This window comes from Anas acuta, chromosome 13 (genome assembly GCF_963932015.1).
Source record: "Anas acuta chromosome 13, bAnaAcu1.1, whole genome shotgun sequence".
Taxonomy (NCBI): Eukaryota; Metazoa; Chordata; class Aves; order Anseriformes; family Anatidae; genus Anas; species Anas acuta.
The window spans coordinates 6,802,368-6,829,907 of NC_088991.1; the positions used below are offsets into that span (position 1 = coordinate 6,802,368).

Consider the following 27,540-nt stretch of genomic DNA (forward strand, 5'->3'; position numbering starts at 1 on the left):
TGTCGAGGCTCCCTTTCCCCACAACAGGTTGGACCTTACGACCTCGTGAGGTCTCTTCCAGCCCGGGCTGTTCTGTGATTCTGTGTGTCTGTGACCGTAGGGATGATCTGTGCATCGTCCCACGTTTCTTCTGCAGAGTTCCCCACCCCGCCACTCGCTGCAGCACAGCTCCTCGCCTCTCTGGGAAAGCTCAGCTGCTGCCGAAACTCTGACGCAGATGAAAGAAACACAAAAGCTCCGAGCAGAGCAGATTGAATGCCTCCCGTCGCAGGGCTCCCACGTCTCCTTGGCCTCTCGTGTCTTGCTCAGACGTTTCCCATGGGAAGCCTTGCTGGCGTGGAGTCAAACGCCGGGTGCCCCGATGCAAGAGCTCTCCACTCTCCTTGTTTTCTGCATGATCCCACTTCTTCTTCAGCAAACGCAAGCCAACAACAGCTCTCATTGATTTGGCTCTAGCTCGTGGCCCAGGTCCCAGAGTTTTCTGCTCATGAGTAAAACAGCTAAAGCACAAGCAGCCGTATGTGACCTTACCAGCACATGTTAGCGACAGAACAGCTTGTCTGACGTGCTGCTAGGGAAAAGGTTTGGAAACTAGAAGGATGGTTAAGGGGCCTGGGTGGCAGGAGCAGGAAGAGGGAATTTCACCTCTGAGATGGATCCGAAGTGCAGGGGGTGTGCTTTGGGTAGGGCTCAGCACCGGGCTTGGGTGGCAGCTGGCCCTGTGTCTCCACTGTGTTGGGTCCCTGCCCTCCCAGTTTGGCACTTATTTGGGGAACAGGGCACCGAGTGCGTGCGCAGACACTGACCTCCACCCTCGCCTCTCCACACGCTCCAGGAGAGGAGCCAGACAGCAAAGGCAGGAGGAGAGCGTGCTCCCCGAGCAGCCGGCAGCACATTGTGATGTGGGTAGGTTCTCACCAACATTTATTTAACTAGCTGAGAGACACTTAGCAAATGACACGGGCAGTAATGACAACGTTCTCCGCGCGTTTAAGATGTGTGGGGAACGCAGCCACGGCTGGCAGGACCAGGACAGCAAATTAGGAAGCGGGAGACATTTATTATCGTAATGGGAAGTGACAGTGATGGATCACCTGGCGTGACACTCCTCTCGCCACCGCATGCTAATGGCAGGGACGGAGCTGCTGAGGCAGCCTGCGGTGTGACGAGCCCTGCCAAACCCTGGGGGAGATGGGGAGGGCTCCTCCAGGAGGAACGCAGCCCTGTGACAAACGGGCGCCCTCATCCCTTCACAGCCCATGTTTGTGCACTAAAATCTCAGGGCATTTGGAGCAGGAGCTTTCGCACACGCTCTTAGCAAAGCCTGCTCCAGGAAAGTGCCAGCAGCGCTAGGGCAAACAAGAGCAGAAGTTGGAAGGGGGACGTGGGGCTAAGCTGCAGAAGCAGGCTGCAGGTGGGCGCTGGCTGCTGGGGGAAAAGCTGAGTGCTGGGAACAGGGTGAAGGTCGGTGCCAGCAGCTGTTCCATGGTTTGCCTTCAGCTCGCTTAGGCGGTTAGGAAAACAGAAGCAAAGTTATTTTAAAGCGTGGGTTGGCTTTTGAGTCAGAGCTCAGGAAAAGATTAAAAAAAAAAAAAAAAAAAAGGAAAAGAAAAAAAGGTTGAGAGTAAATGATCATGATATTTGTTAGGTTTGCGGCTGGGCGAGCGTTGAGGTTGAGACTGTGGGATTGTGATATTCAGAAGTGCTCCTGTGTCACCCATGGAGAAACATCCCAAATGTGACAGGCAGTGCCACTCCAGAAGAGGCAAAGGCACCAGAAAACACCAAAGGCAAAACACACCCCATGATGTGACCCCTTCCCAGCTGTCTTCTTCTTTAACAGCACCTGGTGTAGATGCTAAAGCCTCCACCAGGTGCTAGTTATAATTTAATCAAATTCTCTCTCTAAATACTGCTGTGACAGCCCTTGTTCTGGTCTTTGGGTTGTGGGAGCCTTGGGCTGGGCTCACCAACGTGATCCCAGGAATAGATCTGCCCAGGTTCTCCCAGCCCTTGAGGCTCTGTGTATCCCCTCCGTGCTGCCAGCCCATCTTTTAAACTGGTAGAGATCTTCAAAATCTGTTGGCACAAATAAATCTCCTTTCAATTGTGCCAGTACGTTATCTTGAGGATGAAATAGAGCAAATGAGAACATTGCAGCTGAAAATGCCACGACTGCCAGCGCGCCTGGAGCCTCCTGTTCCAGCCAAGGAAAAGGGTAAGTGATTCGGAGCGTGCAGCAAGATGCATCCACGCTGGCTCTGCCCAAGTGACCCACGTGCTGGGGCTCATTTAAAAATCCCAGGTATTCACGCAGCTTCAAAGTATCGTTTCTGAACAGATGCAAATACCTGCGGTGCGTCTATTAGAAGAGCCGTGCTCCTTTGCCCTGCAGATTGAATTTTGCCTGTGGGTTTCGTCAGATAATTATTATTTTGTGCTAGTTTATTTAAGCACTTACTCATCATTGCCAGCACACTAAATAATGAGCTCTGTGTCCCCGAAGATTAAACAGCAGCATTCTGCAAAATAGAGGGAAAGAAATATAGTCGAGCTCTGCAAAGTTTTTAATTAACAGCTTGATACTAAGAAAGATAGCACGAGTGGTGGGACGTTGCCCAGGCACAACTGCGTTTTGCACAGGATGGCTTTCACTCTTACGGGCAGCCCTCTGCCCCCTTGTTAAGACAGGTGAGAGAAATTCCCCGTATCCCTGCTGGAGCCACACAAATTTTCCCTTCCTGCTGGGAACGGGACAAGAGGACCCCTAGGAAATGGCTCCTCTGTGGGACCTGGGGCCAGGAGCCAGCCCAGCAGCTCCGGTGTCGGGCTCTCTGGGATGTGGTGTCCTCCCAGGCTTTGGAAATATGAAAGGATCAACACAGATGGAAGAAAGGGTAAATACGGGTCCCTAGAGGGCTGCACTAGGAGGAAGCCTGGCCAAAGTGCAGAAGGGAATGCATAAGTTCGCCCAAGGTGGGGTGTGTGGGCGCGAGGCAAAGGGCTCAACGCGCTGGGAGCTGAACAATTACGATTATTGTTAGCATATTACCACCCCCTTTGATCATGAAAACCACTTGAGAGCCCCACACTGACCCCATGAGGTGTGATAATATGACAAAAGGAGGGGGGGAGACCTTTTGCTGATCTGCTTCCACGACCACGCAGCCCCTGCTCCGCCTGGCAGCGAGTCGGGTACCTGGAGCTGAGCCGCCTCCAGGGGCCTGAGGGAGCGCAGGCCAGTGAGCTTTGCATTTGTTCCTGGAAAATGTTTTTAAGCTGTGATTAAAAATAGACCAACAGAGCACAGATGGGATGACACGGACTCCAGGAAGGGAAATTCGTCAGTCTCTCCAAAACGTCCCCGGTGGTGTTCCTACTTCTAACGGGAGGTACGGCTCGTTCGGACCAGCCAGGATACCTGCGAGGTGCAGCACAAGCGGGCAGGAGAAAAATGACATTATGGGGAAAAAAATAAAAAAAGTCGGAGACAGAAAACCAAGGGGACTTAATTTCCAATTTCTCATGAGCGGGTCTCATCGCTGCATATGTTAATGTTTTCAACAGCGATCTGGAAAGAAGGAGCTGGAAAACAGAGCCCAGTTTGTCGATGACACGCGGGGGAGTTAATTGAATCCAGAAAAGCCTGTAAGCATCTCAGAGAAACCTAATCAAGCCAGGGAACTGGGTGAAGCCTCTGTAGCTGCGTAGCTACTTCCACAAACAAATACTGTAGCACACCAGAGAGCAAAGTTTCGGCTAGTGCAAAGCCCGGCTTCACAGCACCAGACAGTCTCTGGGATAACTTAAAAAGAGCTACTACAAGGATTAGGACCGAGTATCCTGTGTGTGGGCTACTCTGCATCCTAATTTGTTAGGGAATGGCATCAAGTGGTTGTGGAAGACGTGCTCGGAGGCACTGCTCTGCCAATTAGCGCTAGGGAGCAGGAGCAGGGAGGCAAAGCTTGGCAGAGAGCACCCTCCAGTGGGCACTGGGAGCCCACTGGGAGCCCCGCAGGGTGCTGAGAGCGGCTGGGATCCCCTGCTCGTGTGGCCAGGCGCTGGGTGAGAAGGCACGAGGCTGCTGGGCCTCGCTGCGTGCTCTCCTCATGGTTCCCATCCAGGCGAGGGCAGGGCCGGGCTCCCCAAATTGTCCAGCTGGCCGCCAGCTGCAGAGCCTGCTGCAATAAAAAATGGGGCTGGGCGGTCGTGCAAGAGCGGGAGCAGAGGAAACCCCAACCCCGCAGGGGCTGGCAGCATCCCCGTGGCATCACATCCACGGGGCGAGGGTGGGCTTTCCCGCGGGGCGAGCCGTCTGGGGCAGGGAGCGCATCCTCGGCAGCATCTGGATGCAATCAGTGTTTGCAGAGCTGGCGAGGCTCCTTCCCGGCCAGTAGCCAAGTGAGATGTTTCCCACAGGAGGCCGAGCCCGTTGCTCCTTGTGCCGGCGTTCTGCACGTCCGCTGCAGCCGGCTGTGGCCCCAGCAGCTCCCACGGAAAGGGGTCTGTGCCCTGCGGACCCCCAGCCGCTGCCCCGGGGTTCAGCAGCAGCGAGCCACTGGGTTCTGGGGTTTGCAGCATGCAAGCTGTGAAAAACAGAGCAAATAACCCAGCACGGCTGAGAGCCCCCAGGGACCGGCTCAAGCACCATGAGCCACCGCACGACTCGCCCCATGCTGCATCCCCGTGGGATTTGTCCTGTGGGGGTTGTCCAGCAGCTCCAAAACGTGCCTGTGGCTGCTCCTGCCCCGGCCAGCCCCGCTCTGTGCGTCACCATCAGCCTAATAACGTGGTGACCCCGTTATTCAGCTCACTTCATTCCTGCTTTTAGTTTAGTCCTTTTAGTTTTCTCACTAAAAATTGAATGGAAGGCTTGAGGAAAAGATGCACAATTTAAAAAAAAAAAAAAAAACACGTTTAAATGGCTAAGCAGCCAGATTTTGTTATTTTGTGAAGGGGCTTGCACAGTGGGATGTTTTTACGAATCCCCCCGGCTCCTGGAGTCCCTTGACTACCCACAGATCGCTGCTTGTGCTCAGTGCCCCCTGCTCTGTGCCCACTTACCAGTGCAGCCAGTAGCTGTCAGAATGGAGAGCAGCTTAAACCAGGCTACTCCAAGGCAATCTGGAAGCAAGCAGCTCTCTGCTGGAAAAGCCGCAAAAATAGGCACAATGTCCGTGTGTATTCTTCCTTTTCTGGCAGTACGAGAGGTCAGCACCAGGGCCAGGCTGGGCTGGGGAAGGTTTGGAGCCGAGCAGAGCTCGGCACAGTCTGTTCCTCCCTGCTCGACCTGTGCGAGGGATCCTGATGGGCTCCAGATGCTCTCCTTGCCCAGAAGATGATTCACGGTCAGGGACTGACCGGGCTGAGAGGATCAGACTGACATCACCCTCATCCAGGATGTGACCCCGTGCCTCAGTTTCCCCACTTGCAAACACGCAGGGACCAGCGCAGTGCTGGCAGAGAGGCACCACAACAAAATCTTCCTGCTGTGCGCAAATCTATCTGGGGGAAAGAGGTGAAAACCCACAATTGCAGCGTGGAATTTGCCCTCTGCAGCTTATAGGAGAGCTCGGGGGCACCCAACGGAGCTGAACAAGGAGCAAAAGAAGGGCAGCAGCGTGCCCCATGGGACTGGGCTTGGGTGCAGGAACACAAACCCAAGCAGAGCCCAGGCAAAGGCACGGAGGAGCCCAGCGAGGGTCATCGTGCAGACGGGATCAGCATCCGGCTCAGGAAATTCCCAGTGCCGAAAATAGTTGGATGCTGGAAGGGCACACGGGGGACGCGGTGCTTTATGCTTGCTGCAATTTTTTTTTCTTCCCCAGGCGATGGGGGCTGCCAGGAGGGTGCTGGGTGCACCTGGCAGGGTCTGGGGGTGCACCCAGCAGGATCTGGGGTGCTCTCCATTTTTAGGGGCCACCCACCCTTGCAGTGTGCTTCTCAAGGAGAACACGCTGCCAATGCACTTTTTTTTTTCCTACAGAAGAGGAAAAAACATCGGCGTGAAGCAAAAAGCAGCTAAAAACATGGTAAAATCAACCTTTTTAGGAAAGGGCAAGAGGCTCCTCAAGTGCTGGCAGGGGTCCTGCCCTCGCCAAGCTGTGGGGGGGGAGGCAGCCCCCCGGCTGTGCTCAGCAACAGGCCGGGTGCCCCAGGAGCACCCCGTGCTCAAGGCCTGCAGCGAGCTGGGAGAGCAGCAACCAGCCCAGCCCCGCTGCATCCCAGAGCGACCCCAGAGGGCCAGCAGGTTGTGGACGGTTTAAACCAGGGGAATTTTTGCTTCGGGGCCAGCACAAATATTTGCTTTAGTGTGCGCTGGGGAGAAGGAGAGGGGGGGGGACACGAGCAGAGGAGAGCAGCTGCCGGTGGCCAAGAACATCCACGGGGAAAGCAATGCCAGAAAAACGCAAGATTAACGTGCTTCCCCTGCTGCTTCCCTCGGGGTCCCGCTCTCCTCCCGGAGCCCCCACACCCAAAATCCGCCAGCAGCCTGGCCAGGCACCCGCGGGAGGGCTGGCAGCCCCTCGGCGCACCGGCCGGGGCAGGAAAAACCGACGGGGGTCGGGGGAGAGCCGGCACGGAGGGGGGGTCCCGAGCATCCCCGATGGCGGCCGCCCCTCCCTCTTCTTCCTCCTCCTCCTCCTCCTCCCACCGGCCGGCCCAGAGCCCTCGCAGCCGCGGGGCCGGCCGGGGAAGCGGGGCTGGAGGGCCGGCGGGCGCGGTGCCGTGCCAAACCGTGCCAAGCCGTGCCAAACCGTGCCAAGCCGTGCCGGTCCGGTCCGTGCCATGCCGTTCTACAAGCGGAGCGTGGTGGCTCGGCGGGGCCGGGCGATGCCGCTGGCCGAGCTGCGGGACGTTTGCAGCCTGGCGGCTCTCACCCTGCTCCGGCAGCTCGCCGACCTGTGCGGCCACTCGCTCGCTTTGCTCGGGGACATCGAGGGCCACGTCGCGGCTCTGGGGCGCCGCACCGGGCGGCTGCACCGCCGCGCATCCCGCCTGCAAGCGCTGCTGCGGGGCCGGCCGCTGCGAGGGGCAGACCCAGGTAAGCCCCCACCCCGAGCCTTCCCCGGGACCCTCTCCCCATCGTTTGCCAGGCGGGGGCTGCCTCCTTCCAGCCCACCCTCGCCTCCCCTGGCTCCGGGGACCGGCGACCGTCCCCAAATCGCTGCGCTCTCGGCCTCCGTGGAGGCGCGCCTGGGTGCGGAGCGGCTTCCCCCGAGGGTTTTGGGGTGGCCGGAGCCCCGTGGCAGCCCGCAGCCCGCAGTCCTGCCCGCGCCCCGCTCCCCCTGGCAGCCAGCGGGGTTTGGGTTGTGCCCCAACTGCTTCTCGTTTCCCTTTCCGAGCCTTTGGGTTTGGCACCAGGCTTTACGCGCTGGGTCACAAGCGGGCAGCGCGTTTCGGAGGAGCTTAAAATAAGCTCGTTTTGGCTTGGGTTAGAAAAGTTTATTTTCAAACGCTTTGCGGGGGGGTTTGGGGGGGGGTTGTTGTTGGAGCATGCTTTCCGCAGAAGCGCAGCGCGTTTCTCAGGCCCTTGACGAAGTGTGTGTGTGTCCCTTGTGCTTTCTGCAACCCCCCTCGCGAGTGCCGTTTGCTGCTCCGTCTGCGTGGAGCCACGGGGAATGACTGCCAGACCCTCGCCGCGTGCTTCCCGGATGCAAGCCGAGCGCTCAGCCTTGGCCAGGGAGATGCGCTGCTCCTGCAAATGCTGGTGCAGCAGAGAAGTTATCAGGGGAAGGAAGAGGCTCCCGCTGTCCCCCGCCTCGGCTGGTGCAGGAGTCTGGGGAGGAGGCACCGCAGTCACCCAAGCTGGCACCTGCAGTAGGGCAGAGCTGGTGTTGTCACCGTACGTGCTGGACCGCTGTCCCCTGCAGGAGGAGCTGGCCCTGACGGTGGCCAGATGGTCCCCTCCTGGTCGGTGGGCTGGGAACGCTTTTGGCCGCAGGAGCTTTGTGCCACTGGGCTGGACATCGCGGCCACGGTGGCCTCAGGATTCGGGCAGGGGCCAGCAGGGATGGGGCAGTCCTCTCCTGCCTTGTCTCCTCGTTAGAGGCATGAACATGCATGCGTGTGGATGTGCATAAATGACACTAGCTGGAGGTTGGAGATGCATCAAGAGAAAAAAAAATAATGAAAAAAAAAAAAAAGCTTGGTTTGATTTCATGAGCCCAGCTCCACGGGGCGCAGGGACACGGGCGGGCTGCATTTCCCCCACCCCGAGGGCAGCACCACCCTCGGGTGCTGAGGCACAGCACCGTGCCGCGTCCCTTGAGGGGGGAACAAACACTTGACACCATGCTGTTGGAGGGTGGGAGTGGGTCCCCCTTTTTCCATTTCTTGAAGAGGATCCAAAGGGGAAAAATCACGTTTCTCTTCTCAAAGCGGAACAAAACCAAAATGTCTGGTCCCCGGGGACACGGAGGTGAATCAGCAGCACCAAACATGCCCTGGAGCAGCCTTCCTGCAGTCCAGCACCGAAGGCTCGTACCTCAGGACCGAGACCCCGGCAGGGCTGCAGCACCTGCTGGCTGTCCCTTCGGCTGGCTCGGAGCTGACACCACATGCTGGTGATTACAGCCTTCTCTGGGCTTTTGCAGTGAGTGGTGGTGCTCCACGTGTTGCCAAACTCCAGCGAGGAAACCGCAGCTGTGCAGTGCCAGGGGAGGGGGCCAGGCTGTGGCTCTGCCCTCCCCGAGGATGCTGATCCCGGATTTTCTCAGGATCCTCTCCCCGGCTTTGGTTCCTCCCAGGCAGGTTGAAGTGTGCCGAAAAAGCAGCTCGGGTGCCCACTGTGCCCGTGCAGTTTGTCCATCTGCAGAGCCAGCAGGAGCCGCCTTGCCTTCCTCCTCCTCCTCGGGAGAGGCAGGCGCTGGGGCAGTCGCATCGCTGCCGGATGAAGGAATCGCGCCGCAGAGGGCCAGGGGAGTGCTTAATCTGCCGAGGCAGCGAGGTTGTTTCCACTGCAAGGCAGCAGCCAAAGGCTGCTGGATTCCTCTGCCCTTATTCATCGGCCACCACGTGAGAGCTTGGAGAGCTTGCGCCCGTCCCAGCGCTGCCCCTCGCAGCCCCCTGGGTGCCAGCTGGGGGGTACGGGCTCGTGCTCCCCACTCAGCCCTCACCCCTGGGGACCCAGCCACTCCCGAAATAACTCTTGGTGACAAAGAGGATGGGGCCGGGTGCCGAGAGCTATTTAAACCGTTGTTCCCTGAGGAGCTGCGGGGTTGATTCTCTGGAAGGAACCCTGGGCTGTGCTGGCAGGAGGAGCTGTTTGCTGCTCCTGCCTGAACGCACGGTGCTTGCCGTCCTCTGAGCTCACATCTCGATGCAAGTGGAGGAGATGGGCAGAGCCACCACCCGCGGGGAAGCACCGGGGGTGGCACAGGGCTCCCAGCACGCAGATGCACGGGGCAGGGGCAGGAGATGCCATGACCCCATGGGATAAGCAGTACCGGCTATGGCAAGCACGAGGTGAAGGTCTGGAGAAGTCCTCGTCCTGGGAACTGGAGCTGCTCATCCTGGCCTCAGCCTCCTCCGGTGTGGCTCCAAGAAGCCTCCAAGAAGCTTCCTCCGCCTGCTTGTTTCCGAAGCCAGCGGTGATTTCAGCGCCAGAGGGGAGAGCGCAGCTCCCCCCAAACGTGGCCTTGGCGCGAGTGGGAGGAAGGAGGCTGAGCAAAGCTGGGCTGGGTTCGGCTGCCAGAGGAACGGAGCGGGGAGCCGCACCCTGCCTCCTAACGGGAACCGTCTGCGGGGAGCAGCAGGGAGAGAGGGGATGGAGGAATAACGCTCGTCTCGCATCCAGACCCTGCTCTCCGAAAACATCGGCGGTGCGGTGGTCAGGAGCAGGCACCGCTGCTGAAGTTTCCCCAGGGAAGGAGAGGAGGAGGTGCTGGGGATGAGCTGGCACCGAGGGTGTCCTCTCCAGGCTGTCACCGTGACCTCGCTCCCTCCCCGCCAGCTTGCAATGGGGCTGCAACTGGGGACCCAAATCACCCGCTGGCGGTGCGTGGGGGCATGGGGTGGTGCTGCCATCCACTTGCAACGCGGCACAGCTGTGGTGCTCGTGCTCCTTGCTGCCCCGGGTCGCAAGTAGAGGCTCCTCAAGCCTCCGTAGTATTTCTATATCAGGGTGGTTGCTGGTAGGAAGCGCTTACAACATCGCGCTGGCTGTGACTGTGGCAGCGGTTACGTTGCTCAGGAACATGGATTGGTTTCAACTATGTCTCCAAAGAGGCTTGCATCATCTTAAGCAGCCTGAAGGATGCATTCACTTTCATGTGCAGAGAGGAGCTGGAGCTCACTTTGGCAACCCGCTCTCCAGCTGCAGAGCTCTCCGGCACGCTCAGGGAAGTGAAAGCGCTCGCACAGCACCGTCGCCAGGCGCTGGAGCGCAGGGTGGTGCCGCACTGCTGGGCTGGAGCAGCTCATCCCTCCAGCTCCTGCTGTGGCGGGGCGTTTGCAGGTGCCAGACGCGGTGCAGGAACGAAGGGCCGCCTCCACGCCGTGCGTGCAGCAGCTACCGAGCACAGCAGAGGTCGTCTCGAGGCCGTAATCGCTGAAAGGCAGGAGCTGCTGGCCCAAGGACCGAGCTCCCTGCTGCTGACCAGTGTTGGGACGCTCCTGGCGCAGCCCCTACACCCATTCCTGGGGACAGCTGGGTGCCAGCTGGCTCTGTGCCACCCGCCCATGCCCTCAGCAGCCTCATGGGGATGGCCACATCCCATCCCCAAACCCCGTGGCACCCCTGCAGCCAGCAGCTGCAGCAGGTCTGCTTCTTGCTGCGTGCGTCACACGTGCGGTCAGCTCAGCCGGGCACATCAGCTCGGACGTGAAACCCTCCTTCCCTGGGCCCCAGGGCACCTGTGGGCACCCCAGCTGTGTGCGTGAGAGTGGCTTGTGGTTTCCTGCTCCTTGGGTGCTGGTCTGGAGGCTCCTGCGCAGACGGGCTTGGCTGGAAGAGGTCAGCCAAAAGGTCGTGGGGGGATTTGTGCTGCTGGAAATCGCTCGGCGACTCCAGGTTTCTGCTTAGGCGCGGGACAGGCAAAGCGATGGCAGCAGGAGGTGAGGTCAGGGTGGCAGGATCATCTCCTGCCTGTGCAGGACCCGCTGTGGCTTCTTGGGAAGGAGAGCTGGCACCATTGCACCAGGGATGTGCCCCAAAGCCGTGGGGCCAAAGGGCAGGGCGAGGGATGTCACCAAGCAAATGGCAGAGCCCAGGGGAGCTGCAGGATGGAGCCTGGAGCAAATCCCCCCCAGCTGGCTGCCCAAACCCCGTTAATTAAGGGAGAGGGGAGGCTGGCTCTGCTCGTGGCAGCTCCACACGCGGGCAGGGCAGTGGTGGGGTGGCATGGGGCACCTCCTCTCCTGCAGCCCCTCCAAGCTGGTGGCCCCCATCCCCTGCTCCCCCGGCCAGCTCCATCCCCGCGCCGTCTCCATGGCTCCGCCGTGGCATGCGTCTGCGGCGGGGAAGTGCAGCTATGTCTTTAAGAAGGGCCTGGGCTGGGGTGGGAAAAGCATTTCCATGCAGCCTTTCTCCCAGCAAACCTGGAGCGAGTTAGCGGCCGAGTTGGAGCGGCGGCCGGCAGCCAACTCGCCCCACGCAGCCACCCCGCTAGGTGCCAGGGTGCCATGGGGGCACAGGGCAGCCAGCGGGGCACGGAGCAGCCCGTGGCCCCCATCCCTGTGCGGAGAGAAAGAGGAGGAGGCCGAGCTGGGTACGTAGAAGTTTTATCCTCCTCCTCCACCCCGATCGCTGTCCTGCTTCAGGGAGGGGGCTGGCGGCTCCGCGGGATGAGGGCAGGGAGCGCAGCGGGTGCATGGTGTGGGGCCGTTAGGGATGCAGAGCCCTCTGTGCCCTGGGCTGTGCCCCACAGCCGTGCCCAGACCTCCTCCTCCTCCTCCTCTTCCTCATTCTCTTCCTCCTTTTTCTCTTCCCCTTCCTCCTTGCCGCTGGCACCGGCTGGGGTGGGAGCATCCCCAGGGACCCCACCGGGACGGGAGGTGCCCGGGGTGCCCCCGCCTTGCTGCCACATTCCCAGGCACAGGCTGGGTGCTCCAAGTGGGTTCCCCCAAGCTGGGCATGATGCGGTGGCTGCAGGATTGGTGGCCATGTAGGGGACAGCGTGCCAGCACCACGCCCCGTGCCCCAGCAGGGTGACTGGCACCATGTCCCCCGCAGTGGGCTCACACGTCGTGGTGAGGATATTACAGCATGTGGCACGCGTCTGGGTCCGTGCTGGTGGTCCTGCGCACTGGTTTTGGGTTGCATTTGCTGCTCCCAAGCTGGAAGGAGCTCTGGGTGCCCAGGGATTGGGGTGCAGCTTGGTGGGGTGCTCAGGGCTCGGGTACCCACATCCCCTCGGCGGTCTGCACATGCCTGACCCCTGCATGGGGTCTGGGTGCCCAGGGACGCTGCCTGAGCCCTGACAGCGTGCCCTGTGCTGGTGGTGGTGTCGGGGCGTGAGAAGCTCCCGGGGGGCACTCGTGCAGCTCCCGGGACTGCCGAGTAAGGAAACTTGTGCTGCTGCGCTGGAGGAATCCCAGGAATGCAGAACCCAGAGGGGACACGAGGTGGCACGGCAGCCTCAGCCTGGCGTTTTGGGAGCTCTGCAGGCAGAGCGGTGCCAGAGCCAGGCCAGCCTCGCAGGGGCCACTCTGGAGGTCACCTTCGGGGGCGGTGGGGAAGCATGGGGAAGGTGGGGACGGGCTCAGGCCTTGGCTTCCCGAGCTCTGCCAGCACCCTCCAGCTCGGTGGGCACCCCTCAACGCCCCTTTCACCCGGTTTGGTGCGGCAACTGGGCGCCACGCGTGCCGCAGCCCGCTTTCGGCAGCCCGGGTCCCGTTCTCCCCGTCCTTGGCTCGGGCCCCGAGCCATTGTTCTCCAATGAGCTCATCCGAGTTGCTAGTTACTTCATTTATTTATTTATTTATTTTATTTATTTTATGTATTTATTTATTTATTTTTAACGTGGTCTCTCGGCCAGAAAACCATCGGCTCCTCCGCTTTATGAAGCTGCCTTCCGCGCCAGCAGGAGCGGAGGGCAGCAGCGGAGGAGGAGGAGGAGGAGATGGGCGTGGGGCAACCCCACAAGAGGGGAGGACGAGCCGGGGGTCCCGCTGCCCGGGATGGGGCGCGTGTTGGGGCGGGGGGCTCCGAGCAAATAGCTGCTGGGACGGCGTTTCTGCAAGCCGCCCCGGGCTCGCCGTGGTGCCTCGCTTTCTTGGGTAAGAGGAGAGGGGGGGTGGCTCGTCCCCGCGAGCCGGGGGTGGCACAGCTGGGCCCCCGCACCGCCGCAGCTCTCACACCCACCTGCTCCCGCAGCAGTTGCACACACGCTGCCGCTCCTTGCGCCAAGTACTGATCCAATTTGTGGCTGTTGCCATAACAACCTCCCGGCGCTTTCTGGTCCTTTCTGTCGCTGCACAAGATGCCGAGATTCGGCGGGTGAGGGATGCTCCAACCCTCCTGGCCCAGGATGGAGCAGGGGGGCTGAGCAGTCCCATGGCACCCCCGGCCTCTGGGTGTAAGGCCCCTTTGCCAGCCGGGTCCCAGCGCAGCGTTGGGGTCTCTGGGTGCTCCCTGCTCCTCCCAGCACACCTCCCAGACATCACCCCAGCACCCACAGGCCCAAATCCCCCCCACCCATGGCTCTTGCGATGCGCACCACGCACCTCGCCTGGCTTTTCCCCGATGGGGCAGCATCCCCGAGAGCCCACCCGTGCCCTCCCTCCTCCCTCGGCACCACTGCAGGTCTCCAGCTCCCCTCGGGGCCAGCCTCGCAGAGCTGCTCTGAAGGACGTGGGGAGCGCTGCCACCCCCGCAGCCCCCCCCGGGGCACCCCATCCTTCGAAGGATCCCCCCGCCCCGATCCGTGCCGAACCCGGGACCCCCATCCCCGCGCTTCGGGCCGCCCCCTCCCCGTTCCCATCCCCATCCCCGTGTCCCCCCACCCCCCCCCACCCCGCCGCCGCCCCCGGCCGCCCCCCGCAGCCGCCGCCATTGGGCGCGATCGCGCTCCGCGGCCCCGCCGCGGCGGGCGGGCTCCGAGGGGGCGGGCGGGCCGGCGGCCGCCGCGCCGATGCGGCGGGCGCTCGGTGCGGCCCGGCCCGGCCCGGCCCGGCCCGGCTCAGCACGGCTCGGGGCGCTTCGTTTCGGCTCGCTTAGGGCTCGGCGGAGGGGTGGGATGGAGCCGGAGGGGAGCGGTCCGGGGGCGGCGGAGCTGTGACCACCTGGGCCGGGCGAGCAGCGCCGGAGGATGGGCAACGCGCAGCGCAAGGCGCCGCGCAACCAGCGGCGGGGCAGGATGATGCGCTCAGCAACAGGTACCGGGGGATGGCACGGCTTGGCACGGGATGGCACGGCACGGGATGGCACGGCACGGGATGGCACGGCACGGGATGGCACGGCACGGCACCGGCCCCGCTCCCCGTGCGCCCCCCGCTCCGCTCCCTCCGGTGCCTGGTGCCGGTGCCCCCCGCCGCGGGCTGGGATGGAGCAGGGGAAGCAGGGGAGGGGGCGGCTCGCCCTTGGCAGCGGCCTCCCGGTCCCTGTGGGTCGCTTGGAGGACGCGGGGGAGGTCACCTCCAGCTGAGCTGCGCCTCGCTGCCGGGGACGGCCAGCCGGGGGGGTGTCGCGGGGCACTGACCCCACTGCCCTGCTCAGCACCGTTCCCCGGTGCGTGGCACGGGTGCTGCCCGGGGAGGGTCGAGCTGCGGGAGGGGGAGCCTCAGGATGTGGGGAGCCAGCTCTGGAATGTGGGGAGCCGGCCCCAGATTGCAGGGAGCGAGCCTCACGGTGCCAGGTGCACGCTCCGAATTGCAGGGAGCAAGCCCCAAATTGCAAGGAACAAACCCCAGATTGCGGGGAGCCAGCCCCAAATTGCAAAGAGCGAGCCCCAAATTGCAAGGAGCCAGCCCCAGGTTGCAATGAGTGAGCCCTGAATCGGTGGGAGCAAGCACCAGGGTGCAAGAAGCCAGCCCCGAATTGAATGGAAGCGGCACCCAGGTGCAGGAAGGCAGCCCCAAAACGCGTGGAGCCAGCCCCAGCTCGTGAGGAGCCAGCTGTGTTGCAGAGGCCTGCACTCGCTGGCCCTAAAGCAGGGCCCTGCCGAGGCAGGGAGCCCGTCCCTGCGCCGCCCCCAGCACCCCCAGCCCCCACCTCCCCCAGCGGGTGCCTCCGAGGGGTCTCTCCCCAGGCAGAAAGCCCAGCAAATCTGCTGTGGGCATTTAGGGGGGGGGAGCGTGGGGCGGCCGAGCACAGCTGCCCTCTGAAAAAGCTGGGTCGAACAAGCAGGACCTGTCTGCTCACTCCTTTGTCCCCACCCGGCCAGCCCAGGCGGTTCCACAACCCTCTCCAGACACCGGGAAGCTCGGCTTCCCTCTGCGACCCAGCCCAGAGCCTGGAAATGCCAGAAAAGCTGGGACGCTGAGGTCTGGCAGGGCTCTGGGCTGCAGGACCGGCCGTGATCCCGCTGCCCCGTGCGCTCCTGCGGGCTGGAGAGCGGGGAGGTGGCAGCGCGGGGAGCAGCGGGGAACTTGGCAGCCCTGGGAGGGCCCTCCAGCAAATCGCTCGGGAGCCGCACGAAAACGTGGAGTGATTGTCACAGCCCAAGTGACTGTCACAGCTTAATAATGAGCGGGCAGAGGGGGTGGAAGTACAGCCTGTCTCCGTATAATTTTGCAGCTGCTGTTGTAGCGGGTGGCGCAGAGGACTGAAATAGGGCAAAGAGAGCTTTAGGTCAGGAGGGGCTGCCGTGCGCCTTGGGGGCTGAGGGGTGAAGGATGCTGTCAGTGTGTTGCCCTCTCGGTTTGGGATGTGGGTAGTGGATGGGCCTGGGGGGCTGGGGTACTGCACCCTGCCCACCTCTCCTGCCCCAGACTCATGGCTCACAGGGGACCGGAGCTGATTGTGCTTCTACCAGGGCTGGGAAAGGTGTACCTGGGTACACCTTGGCCAAACTTGGCCAAAAAACATTTTTTATATTCCCCTATTGCCAGCGATTGTGGGGGGGGGGCTCTCAGGTCACTGTGTTTCGGGAAACCAGCAGCAGCAGATGCTCAGGAGTTGTTCTGACACAGAGCTTATAGGGGCTGGTGCCGGGGCACCGGGGGAATCTGTTGCCACGTCGTCCGTGGCCGTTGCTGGTGCGTGTCGGAGCAGGTCTGCTTGTCTCCCCCATCTACCAGAGCCATGTGCAAGTGCTGCCTGGGTTGCAAGTGCCTGGGGGAAATTAACTCTGCTGGCATCTGCTGTCTTCGAAGCATCCCATCCTTTGGGCCTGCAGCATCACTGAGTGCAAGGCGCATGCTCCCCATGCTGCCCCGGTGTCAAAAATCAAGCCCGTCCCAAAGCAAGCCAGTGCTTGGAGCTACGTTCCCATCTCTGCTGCAGTCCTGGCTCCCAAGGGCCTCAGTCCTCCAGGAAAATCAAGCTCGGCTTTACAAATCCTCGGGGTGCTTGGAAAGTGGTCCCCGCGGAGTCTCCGCCGGTGGCGTTCGGCAGGAGGCGAGCCAAGAGGAAGCCCTGGGGGAGCTCCTGCAGCACCCAGGGTGAAAGTCGAGTGAATTCGGAAAGCTGTGACATGGGAAGGAAGAGGGGACGGGGCTGTGACAATGGGCTGCTGGCGCTGACTCAAACAGCCAGTTCCTGGTCGTTTCCTTTCCCTCCGGGCTGGGGACGGGGCCGGAGGCAGGGAAGGCGGAGGCAGCTCCTTTCTCGCCGTGTTTTTTTGCTGCACGGAGTCCCGAGAGCGCCGGCTGCAGCCATGGCCAAGGTGGAGTGGCTCCTCGCGCCGTGGCACCGGGAAGGTAAGGCAGGAGGGCAGCGGTGCTTCCAGGGATTTGGGGTGCCCGGTTGGGGAACGGGGACGTGGAGGCTCTCATCTTCGGAGGCCGTGCGATAGGCAGGGATGGGGTCAGTGCCGCCTGACGCTGCAGGTCTTGTCCCCACTATCCCAGTGTGGCCTTGGCTGCGATGTGTCCCTTTGTCTTTTAAGCCCTCCCTGCTGCTCCCTGGCCCATCTGGGGTGTCTTCGCTCTGATGAAACCACAACGGGGCAGATCCCCCCAGCACGGGCTGCGGGGCCACGCTGAGGGTGCAGCGGCCGGGGGCCTCGCCGCCCTTGCTGTTGCTCCTGCTGCGGCTGATTTCACATCTCGGGCCCCTTTGTCCCAGGGCCTGGCCACGTTCCCCTCTCAGGCAACTTCCTCGCATTGTCCTGGCCCCGCGGAGTGCAAAACCAGCAGGGCACAGGGGAAACGGCGCTTTCCTGGAAGCGCCCGCTCCCAGCGCGGGACCGCAGCCTCCCCGGGACAGGGCACGGGGTGGCCGCAGTAGCGGGTGGCCGGGCCCCCTGCCTCCAAGGCAGCCACGAAACCCAGCGGTGTTGCGGGCTCGCTCGCTTCCCTGCCACCGTTCCCAACGTCCCCGCTGTCTCCGCACAAGTGGCAGCGCGCTGGTTGCTGTGGTGACTGCTCCCACAGAGGCACGGTGGCCCTGCGTGCCCCCACGCGCACTGAGCTGGCAGGAGGACCCCCGGCGGGGTCACCGGGGTCCCGCTGGCACCAGGCACGGGGAGCACGCGTGTCCCCTCCGCTCTCGCCCCGCACAAGACGTGGAGCGCTTGGGATCCGGCTGGAGAAACCGGGCTGTTATCTGTTTTTGCCTGATCTCACCACGGGGCTGGCTGGGCAGACTGTCCTAGCGTGGTGTTAACTCTGAACCCTACTGATGGACAGTGGCGTTAACCAGTGTGGCTGCTGGTGCTTTTCACAGAAACCTCTCGTGCAATCCAACCCTCCCCCTGCGAGCTGAGTGACCCTCACAGCTGCCAAACCCACCCACCCCTTCCAACAGCTTCTGCAGTGCTGTGATCTGCTGTCAGTACAAAAATCAGCTGATTGCATGTGAAAACGGGGAGAGGAGAGCCTGGAGCCTCGGGCAAATCTGCCGTAGCAGGCCGGCGTGATTAGTTCATGTCACAGCCCCACCAGGTGCCGTGCCGTGCCGTGCCACGGGCACGGGCACCCACCTCAAGAGCCTGGAGCCCTGGCTGCAGCCAGAGGCTGGCAAAGCATCCGCGTGGATGTTTCGTGTCTTGGGCATGCCCCATCCCGCTCACAGCAAGCACCCGTGGCAAGGTCTGCCTGGCACTCGTTGCTCTCTCCTAGCACGGGGTTCTCAGCGGGACAGTGCTTTCAATTTGGGGACATCGTTTGGGCCTGGGCGGGCGTCCACGCCTGGGGCTGCGGCAGGCACGGATGCCGCTCCGCGTCTCAGCGGGGCAGCTGGATCGGCAGCTCCGAATTCAGCATGGGGTGAGCTTGGGACAGGAGGCACTTTCCGCGGCGGCTGCCAGCTCCTGCTGTTTGCTAGTTTCTCTTCCTCTCCGCTCATCGCAGAGCAGCGTGCGCTTTGGCTCCGGACCACAGGGAATGTCACCGAGCCGCACGCGCCGGGACAGAGCGCTCGCCGTGCTGGCAGCAGGTCGGGGCGCTCGCTCGAAGCCGGGGCCATAACGTCGCCGGCGCTCTTCGGGTTGCTGCTCGGGGTCGATCTCGGCCTCGAAGTTCAGGGCCTTCATCCTCCGGCGCGCTCGACATGCCGCCGTGCCGATGCCCGTTGCCATGGCTGCCCTGCTGATGGTGCACCGCCTGCCGCTGCGTCGCTCCCGCGGCACCAGCGAGGAGCCGAGCGGCAGGGGCCGTGCTGCCGGTGCCGCCCGCGGGCTCGGGGAGGGCTTGAGAAGGAAAAGTTTAGCCGTGTGGTTTCCGGCAGGAGCCGTCGTCTTAGGGTAGCTTTGGAGTGAATCAGGCAGCCACTGCGATGGCGCTGTCGAATATCTCGCTGTGGATTCGGGATGCCTGGGCAGGAGGTAAATACGGGTGCTGGCGGGGAGCGGGGGTGATTCGGGAGATGTGTGGGGTGAGCGCACAGGCTGTGCAGCTGGCAGTCCTAGGAGGGACCAGACCTTGGCTCGAGCTTCGCTCCGGTCCTAAAGCAGGAGCAAAATCCCCTTAGCTTGAGTCCTGGACCTGATGGCACCACAGGCACCATCCTGGGCCAAGCCTGAACGCTCACTCGCGCTCTGCAAATTGTCACCAAGGTTGCGGTGCCACTGCTTAGCCCTGCACACAGACACTGCCCAGCCTTGGGGCGAGGAACGGAGCTGTCTGGGAGCAGGATGATCCCCTGGGAGACATCCTGGCTCCTGCGAGGTGACCTGCAGAGCCATTGCGTGATGCTCCCCAACCCAAAAAAAACCCTCCTGGGGAGCAAAAACCGAAGCACCAGGGCATTACGCTGGCTCCCGCAGGCAGCCCTGAGCCGTGTGCGCATGGCGCAGCCCCTCATGGCACCACAGGGGGCTGAGGGGGCCGGGGGGGGGCCCTGTGGTGCAGGCAGGGTGTCCCGGTGCTGGAGCCCTGCCCTGGGGGATGGCTGCGGGGCCCCCCCGGCGGCTGCTGCCCGGGGAGGCTTCCGCTTTGCTGAAGGGCGGCCCCGAGTTTCGGTGCTGCCGTTTGCCCGCCGGGTTGCAGCCGGCGGGGTGGGTGCCTGGGAGTGCCGAGGGGGCCAGGGCGGAGGTAAGGTGCCCTGCTCGGGGCAGGATGCAGGTGGAGGAGGGAAGAGGAGGGAGGGGGGGGCTGTGGTTTGGGGTGTCCTTGATTTCCTGCGTAGTGGCTGCAGGGTCTGCAGGGGTAGGGGGGAAGCGGGATGCCCAGAGCCTGCTCCGTGCACGGCCTGTGCGCCCTGTGCCATCCGTCACCTCCATCCTGCCTGGGCATTGCATCCCTGGGCACCAAACTAGGAGGCAAGAGGAGGAAAAGCCGTGCTCCGGCTTGAAAAAAATGGGGCTGCACTCACCTGCAGCAGGGGGAATTTCATCCCCGGGTGTTTGGCTGCTCTGGGCACAGCACTGCCCTGCGTGCGCCCTCCGGGACGGGGCTTTGGCAGCCGACGAAGCCTTGGTGTGATTTACACGCGCACACCCCGACACCTCTTGGTTGATATGGAAACGAGTCAAATTATTTAAAGGAAAGGGAAAAAAAAAAAAAAAAAAAAGGGCTTGTGTTAAGGCACGTCGTTATGGTAACACAAATTATAAAAGTAACTAGGCTAGGGACCAGGCACGTTGCTTTTGGATGCTGGGTGTCGTGCAGGCTGCGCCGCTCGGCTCTGCTGGAGCTGGGGGCAGGGTGGGCAGCGCGGGCGATGCTCGGGGCACGGCGGGCTGGGGCCGCGGTGGCCCGGGTAGCCACAGCAGGCTCAAGCAGTGTGGGAAGAGGGGGCCCCAGCAGCACGCAGGGAGGTGCTGGGCAGCCGCGAGCCATTGCGGTGCGGTCCCCTTTCACCAAAGCCACCCCGTTTGCTTCCTCTCCTTGCTTGGGTGGGGTCTGGCACGAAGCGGGTGCTGCGGCCGGAGGCGCTGACGTGCTCGCTGGGGACAGGCCCCACGAGGCAGGGGTGAGGGGAAGTGTTTGCCACGCAGGAAATAGGAATGGGTGTGCACCCAGCACCCGCCTGGACCCCGGTGCCATCAGCAAGCCCTCACCCCCTGCTGGCTCGCCACCCTTCCCTGCTAAATGTGAGGTATGCCGGGCAACGCGTCCCCTCTTCTGGGGCTGCTGGATGAGCTAAGCGTGACAAAAAGGTGCCGTGCCCCTTGGCGCCCTGCTTTCAGGCTGCACTTTTCTGCAGCGAGGAGGTTGCCTCACCGCTGTGCTGCGCGCTGCCTTTCCTGCGCCCAAGAGCAGCTGTGCAATCACCCGGGCTGCCAGGCTGATTTCTTCCTTCCCCAATTTCACCCCGCTCCGTCCGCCCACAGGAGCGTGGCCGGTGCTTGGAGCAGCAGCGGCGGTGGCGACGGGCTCTGCTCCTGCAGCCTGCGGGGGTGGCTTTGCCGGGGTGTGACACGGTCACGTCCCCGTCCCCGTGTTCCTGGAGGGCCAGGCGGGCAGGATGAGCGCACGGTGCTGGCTCAGCACCGGCCCCGAGCCCGCAGCAGCGCTCGCAGGATGGCCGCTCGCCTGCCTCCCTCTCATTCTGCTCCCTCCTGCTCGCAGCCACCTCTAACCTGGACCTCGAGAGCAAGAAAGCCGCCCACACCAAGCTGGCATGGCAGCAGCCCGTCAACGTCTTCCTGGCTGCCGGCCGCCCGCCGGGCATGGAGCAGCTGCACCAGGAGGCTCAGCTCAACCTCCAGAGCCTGCTGCAAGGTAGCGGGGCGAGGGAGGCGGTCTGGGGCGGCAGGGACGGGCACAGATCAGGGTACGCTGCCCCGAGGCCATCTCCCCACATGCACTTGTCCAAGCTGCTCCTTCGACCTCACCAAACTGCAAAAATCAGGTCCCCAGGAGGTCCCAGCCTCTGCACCGGTCTTTTCCCAGGTCCCCATCCGAGTGACCGTGGCCAAGAAGTGGCCCCGCGGCGCGTTCCTGCCCGCGAGGAGGGGGCCGGGGCTGCCGAGCCGTTTAATGCAATCAGCGGGGCTGGTGATCTGGTTTCCTTCCAGTTCCCTCATCGCGACGCCACGCAGCCTCAGATCAGATGCTTTACAGGCATCGGTTAGATCAGCAGCCTGGCCCTTCGCCCAACGCGTAATCTCATTAAGCCAGCCCGAGCAGACCTGGTTTCCGTGCGAGGCCGTAACGACCGGCATTAATTAGCTCAGCAATTACAGGGCGGGAGATGCTGAGATCCATGCTGGCCATCCCCAGCCGGGCTCGCTGCCCCCCTGAGGGCTGGTGCTTTCTCAGCCCTGGCCCCGCTCCACGGGATCTGCTGGCAGCACGGGCACGTTCCCCATCCCTGCATCCTGAGCCGCCCGTGCTGAGCAGGGACGGACAGACAGCCCAGGGACAGACGCCTCCATGCTCCTCCTGCCACCGAGCTGGCAGCTGGAGCAGGGTCCCCCCGTTTCCCTTGCAGAGGAGTATGAGGAGCAGTACGAGAGCAGGGTGACCGGGCAGACCTTCCGCGCTGCCGGCCACCCGTCCCCCGGCACCCCCCCGGAGCCCTCACCCCGACCTCCACCCTCCAAACGCCTCGAGTTTGTGCTTATGGTGAGTCCTGGGGTCCCCCCGTGCCAGGACCCCCCCGTGCCCAAGCATTCCCTGGGGCGGTGGGGCAGGGCGGTGCAGCCCCAGCATCGGGTGGAGAAAAAGGGTTGGCACGGCTGATGGGACAGCAGGACCCGAGGTGGCCCTTTCTGTCCCCCGGGGGGGGATTTGGCCGGACACACGCCTTTCCCTGCAGCCCCCGAGCCGGCAAGCCACCGACGAGGAGAGCAGCAGTGCCACCGCGCTGGGCGTGAGGCCACCCGACGCCTCCCTGAGCCTCCCCACCACCCCCGACAAGCAGACGGCCTGGCCCAGGGCCTTCCCCCTGCCCACCGTGGAGGAGAAGCAGTGGCACCAGTCCTGTTCCGTCCAGACCAACGTTGTCCCCATCAACGTCTCGGGTAGGCCAGCGGGGCCGGGACCCGGGGAAGGGGATTACAGGGTGGTGGGAGGGCGAGCCGGGGCTGCAAGCCCGTGTCCCTGCCGGCCCCATGCGGGCGATAGGGGACAGCAGAGCCACGCTCGTGTGCGTCATTCCCTGCCACCTCTCCTGCCATCTGCAACTTTGTCCATCCGCCCCAGCAGCCACGCTGCCATCCGGTCTCTCGTCGCTGCCACGCTGCCCCACCAGCCGGTTCTGTTGTCACCTTGGCTCACGCCACGCTCCGTCTGTCCATCCGTCCATCTGTCCGTCCCCGGGGGGGGCTGCAGCGCCCGGCAGCGCGGAGCTGCCCGGCCCTTGCACACATCCCATCGAAGCCCGTGTCCGAAATGTGTCCCAGCAGCCTCCCCATGCATCCCACCCCCATCGCAGCATCTCCGTGTTCCCACCAGCCGCCACCACCATCCCCGCTGCTCCTCCATCCCCACCGTGGGGCTCACCGTGCTCCTTCACACCCCCCCCGCCGCCCACCAGCGAGCCAGGGGACACCCGCGGCCACGGCGATGGCACGGGGCTGTGTCCGCAGCGTGTTTGTTTTGGCTACAGGGCAGCACTTTGCTAGGCACGCGAGTGCTCGTCACTCCCTGTTTAACACAGAGACCGCGATGAACCCCAAGTCCACCCTGCGGCGTAGACGGACCGTTATCGGATTCCCTAACATGTCCCTGCGAGACCAAGGTGACAGCAAGAACCGCGCAGCCCATTTTTCCTGCCCCACGAGTGCCCGGGGCCCGGCTGGCACCTGAGGATGGGCAGAGGCACCGCCGTGGGGCTGGGACACCCCGGCCGTGGGGATGGAAAGGCCACCACAAGGGTTCTGCACCCTCTGAGGAGCTGAGGTCCTGGGCGTGCTGGTGGCACTGGCCTGGCGCCGAAGCTGGGTGATGATAGGGGACACCCCCCAGGCCCTAAATAGGGGTGCAGCACGGTTATGGGGAGCAAAGGCTACCGAGATTTCTCCTAGGGGTGGCTCAGCTCTACAGCCCCAGCCTGTCCTCACCAGACCCACAGCGGGGTGGTGAGGGTGCTGGTGTGGCTGAGCGTGCTGGTGGCACCCCCAGCATAGCTACAGGATGGTGTTTGACCCTGGCTCGGGGACCTTGTCGTGCCAGGGAAGGTGCAGAGAATTGAGAGCCAGGTTCTGCTCAGAGCTGTGTAGGGACAGGAGGAGAAAGCGTGCCACCAAGGGAAATTCTCACGGAGTAGGAGGAAGGGGAAGGAAGTTTCCCTGTGGCAGGGGTCAGGAGGGCAACACTAAGGGGCAATGCCCGGGGTGGTGCCAGCCCCCTGCTCACCCCGTGTCTGTCCCCGCAGGCAACGCCAACGGCCCCGCGCCCACCACGCGCCCGCCCATCACCGAGTCCTTGTCCTGCAGCTTCGAGCCCGCAAGTGGGGGGAAGCCCCCCCAGGAGATAAGCCCCCGCCAGCCACTCTCCGCCCCGCTGAGGAAGACCTTCAGCGACCTCGGGGGGACGCTGCAGGCACGCTGCTGCCCACCCTCCACCCCCATGGACAACGCGGCCACCCCCGGCACCTGCAACGGGCCTCAGGGCACCCCTTTTCCCTCACCCTGGGGCGCCGGCTCCTTCAGCTACGCCGCTCCCCCCAGCCCCACGGCTGGCCAGGGTGCCTCCCCGGGCAGCTCCGCTGTGGGTTCACCCGCCGGCACCGACCGGGCGGCCTCCTTCTTCATTGCCCAAGAGGAGCGTGTGGGGAGCGCCGGGCCCAGTTCCTTCCCTGCTGCGGTGCCCGAGTCCCCCCCAGGCTCCGGGGGCCTGCGGAGGTGTGAGGGACGAGAGGCCAGGGTGAATTTCTCACCGACTAGCAAAGAGGATTCGGAGCCGGCATCGGAGCCGGCACGCCTCGGGGTGGAGCGGGCAGGGTGCCGCTTCCGCGAGCGCTCGCTGTCGGTGCCCACCGACTCGGGGTCCCTCTGCTCCGTGGACATCGCCTACGCCGAGGCCCGGCGGGGCAGCACCAACTGCGCCCTGGGCTACCCCAGCGCCGGCTCCGAGGGCAGCACCAGCACCGACAACATCTCTCTGGGGCCGGAGCCCGACGGGCAGCAGCGGCGGCGCTCCAAGAGCATCTCCCTCAAGAAGGCCAAGAAGAAACCCTCGCCGCCCACCCGCAGCGTCTCGCTGATCAAGGACGGGCAGGATGGCCCCGCTGCCCTGGGGCTGCCCAGGGATCAGAGACCCAAAAGCCTGTGCATCCCGCTGGAGCCCTCCAGCCACCGGCTGGTGCACGCGGACCCCCAGGGCAGGGAGCCCGATGGCCCAGCCGCCCCCCACCAGTGGTACCTGGCAGACTGGAAGACTGGTGATGCCTACCGGTCCCTCTCCGGCTCAAGCACGGCCACGGGGACCACGGCCGTTGAGTGCATCAAGGCACGGGGCAGCTCCGAGTCCCTGACGTCCCCCTCCATCTCCAGAGCCACGACACCCTCCCAGCTCTCGGCGGAGGCTGACCTCAAAACCTCCTCCCCGGGCAGGCCCACGGGGCTGATGTCCCCGTCCAGCGGGTACTCCAGCCAGTCGGAGACCCCCACCCCGACCGTCCCCACGTCGGCCATCCTCGGGCACTCCCCACACCAGGTGCGGGTGAGGCCGCTGGTCCCTGAGAGGAAGTCTTCGCTGCCACCCACATCCCCCATGGAGAGGAGCCCCAAATCCAGGCTGTCCTTCGACCTCCCTCTCACACCACCCGCCCACCTCGACCTGTCGGGGCTGAAGATCTCCCTGAAGGGGAAGACGAAGGTCAGCCGGCACCACTCCGACTCCACCTTCGGCACCAAGCTGGCCCAGAAGACCAGCCCCATCCAGCCCATCATGCCCGTGGTCACCCAGTCCGACCTGCGCTCCGTCCGCCTGCGCTCCATCAGCCGCTCCGAGCCAGAGGACAATGCCGACGGCCCGGAGCACGCCGAGGATCCACCACGTGTCCCCTGCCCGGGTCCGGAGAGGAAGGTGAAGCCACCGGTGGCGGAGAAGCCACCACTGGCCAAGCGGCCCCCCCTCAGCATCCTGCCCAAGCCCCCAGCCCTGCGGGAAGAGGGCCCCCTCTCCCCTACGTCCCCACCCGGCATTGCTACCAAGGACGGCTTGGCAGTGCTGCGCAAAGGGGAGCCGAGGAGGGGCCCAGGGGAGCCCCGGCGGCTCTCACAGGGCAGCCTGGAGGATGAGCCGCGGCCAGAGGGGGAGCGGAGGAAGGCCAAGGTGCCACCACCAGTGCCCAAAAAACCCAGCGTGCTCTACCTGCCGCTCGCCCCAGCCCCGGTGCAGCAGGGAGGAGGTGCGGGGGACCCGGCACCCACCCCCAGCCCCATCATCACACTGGACACCGAGCCCAGCTGCTGCCACCCTGACACCGATGACCCAACGCCCACGGAGGCCCCGGGCACAGCACAAGCTGGCGAGACCCCTTTGGAGCAAGGTGAGGGTCTCCCTGGTCCTCCGTGTTATACCCCAGGGAGAGGGGGCTGAGGGGGCCCCTCTCCATCAGCCCATGCATTTCATGGCTGTCTTCTCCTCCCTGCAAACAGGCAGCTTGTCTGAGGCCGGCACAGAGGAGAAGAGCTTTGCCAGCGACAAGACAGCTGACTCCATCGCAGAGGAGGACGATGATGTCTTTGTGGCAGCCCGGACCACAGAGGATCTCTTCACCGTCATCCACAGGTAGGGCTGGTATGCGGGGGTGGGCAAGTGGCCCCTCCAGATCCAACGTGGTTCTGTCCCTATCGCTGGTGCCTGAAATTTTCTGTGCCGGGGCTGGTGCTCAAGCTCGGGAGCAAGCCCTTGGAACTCGCCACATCCCAAAGCGGTGGCAGCTCCTGCCTGGGGCTGCTCCCACCACGATGCTCTTTGTCACTTAGGTCCAAGAGAAAGGTTCTGGGGCGGAAGGAGCCTGGTGACACCTTTGGCAGCCGGCCCAATTCCCACTCGCCCGTGAAGACGTCGGGCTCACCAACAAGTGAGTCTCCTGCAGCAGTGGTCGGCACCGGGAAGTCCTCCAGCAGGAATGAAGATTTTAAGGCCCTGCTCCAGAAGAAGAGCAGTAAAACCAGTGCTGGTACCCGGCCATCTGCAGCTGAACTGCTTAAGACCACAAACCCGCTGGCTCGGAGGGTCATGACAGAGTTTGCCCCTGAGCTGGATGGTGCAAACAGCCCCAAAAGCCAGCCCTAACCTTGCACAGACCCTTCTTGGCCACAAAGGGCTCGAGATGGCTGCGGAGGGAGCCTTGCTGCGAGCGGTAGCTTTAGGCACTCAGGTCTTTGCAGCAGGGGTGTCCCGGCTGTCCCGCTGGGGCTTCTCTCGTGCTCTCACTTCTTCCTCGGCAAATCCTCTCTGGTTCCTCTCCGATGGGAGAGCCGCCGTCAGAGAGGCAGTGTTGGGACCTGAGGCCCCCATGTCCCCGGCGGAGACGGGCTGCTCGCAGGAGGGAAGAAGAGGCAGGGATGTGGCACCGCAGCGGGGACTGTCCCCTGCTGAGCTGGCCCCGGGACCTGGCACCTCCTGTGGCACTGGGCTGGCAGCTCCTGCTGCTCCTCGGGAACAGAGTGGGACAGCAGCCCCAGGCACCCTCCAGCACCCGCAGCAAAGCTAGCTTGAAACTGTTTGGTCACTCGGCATGTGGTACTTTAAATGGCTTTTTCTAATGCACAATGGCGATGATGTTTTTTTCTCTTTTTATTTGACGGTGTTGTACCTTGAGTTTCCCAGGCAAAGTCCCGGGTATGAGTTCAGCTGGAAACACGCAGATTTACTTTGGGAAGATGTGAGGAGGCTCTTTGGAAATGAGGTTGCTTTGGAAGAGCCACAAACCGTTCCCTCTCGTCAGCCAAAGCATCCTCCCTGCTGCATGGGGAGCGGGCGCCCCGGTGTCTGCAGCCCGTGCAATGACCTCAGGCCAAAACCCACCCCCTTGAAAGCCCCCGACAGTGCTGCATTTCTGAAAGCTCTCCGGCCCTTGCTGTAAACTCAGGCCCCAGGGTCACATTGCTTCCCCGAGGAGCCATGCTCCACACACGGGTCCCCACCAGC

General features: G+C 63.3%; 1 protein-coding gene and 1 long non-coding RNA gene across 12 annotated transcripts; one reads left to right on the forward strand and one right to left on the reverse strand.

Annotated features, from left to right (window-relative positions):
- The first annotated feature begins 578 nt into the window (after positions 1-578).
- On the forward strand, positions 579-27,162 carry NHSL2 (NHS like 2). Of its 11 annotated transcripts, none has more exons than XM_068697398.1 (8): positions 579-906; positions 21,058-21,210; positions 21,923-22,056; positions 22,250-22,454; positions 23,042-23,173; positions 23,810-25,930; positions 26,040-26,172; positions 26,370-27,162. In XM_068697398.1, exons 1-8 carry the CDS (start codon positions 600-602, stop codon positions 26,680-26,682), a joined length of 3,498 nt encoding a protein of 1,165 aa, XP_068553499.1. In that variant the 5' UTR covers positions 579-599; the 3' UTR covers positions 26,683-27,162. The 11 variants fall into 11 exon arrangements, with proteins under 11 accessions (XP_068553499.1, XP_068553494.1, XP_068553493.1 ...); XM_068697393.1 differs by lacking the exon at positions 579-906 and adding an exon at positions 5,888-7,045 and having other exon boundaries at positions 23,093-23,173; XM_068697392.1 differs by lacking the exon at positions 579-906 and adding an exon at positions 5,889-7,045.
- On the reverse strand, positions 2,550-5,195 carry LOC137863862 (uncharacterized). Its single transcript, XR_011101192.1, has 2 exons — positions 5,065-5,195; positions 2,550-4,181 (listed from the first exon to the last, which is right to left on the reverse strand). It is a non-coding gene; the product is annotated as an uncharacterized lncRNA (long non-coding RNA).
- Positions 27,163-27,540: the final 378 nt, after the last annotated feature.

Coding starts and splice junctions, on each gene's coding strand:
- NHSL2 (XM_068697392.1), top strand. CDS start 6,397: ATGCCAGAAAAACGCAAGATTAACGTGCTTCCCCTGCTGCTTCCCTCG. Junction 7,046..21,057: donor GCTGCGAGGGGCAGACCCAG/GTAAGCCCCCAC, acceptor TCCTGCTCGCAG/CCACCTCTAACCTGGACCTC. Junction 26,173..26,369: donor CTCTTCACCGTCATCCACAG/GTAGGGCTGGTA, acceptor TTTGTCACTTAG/GTCCAAGAGAAAGGTTCTGG.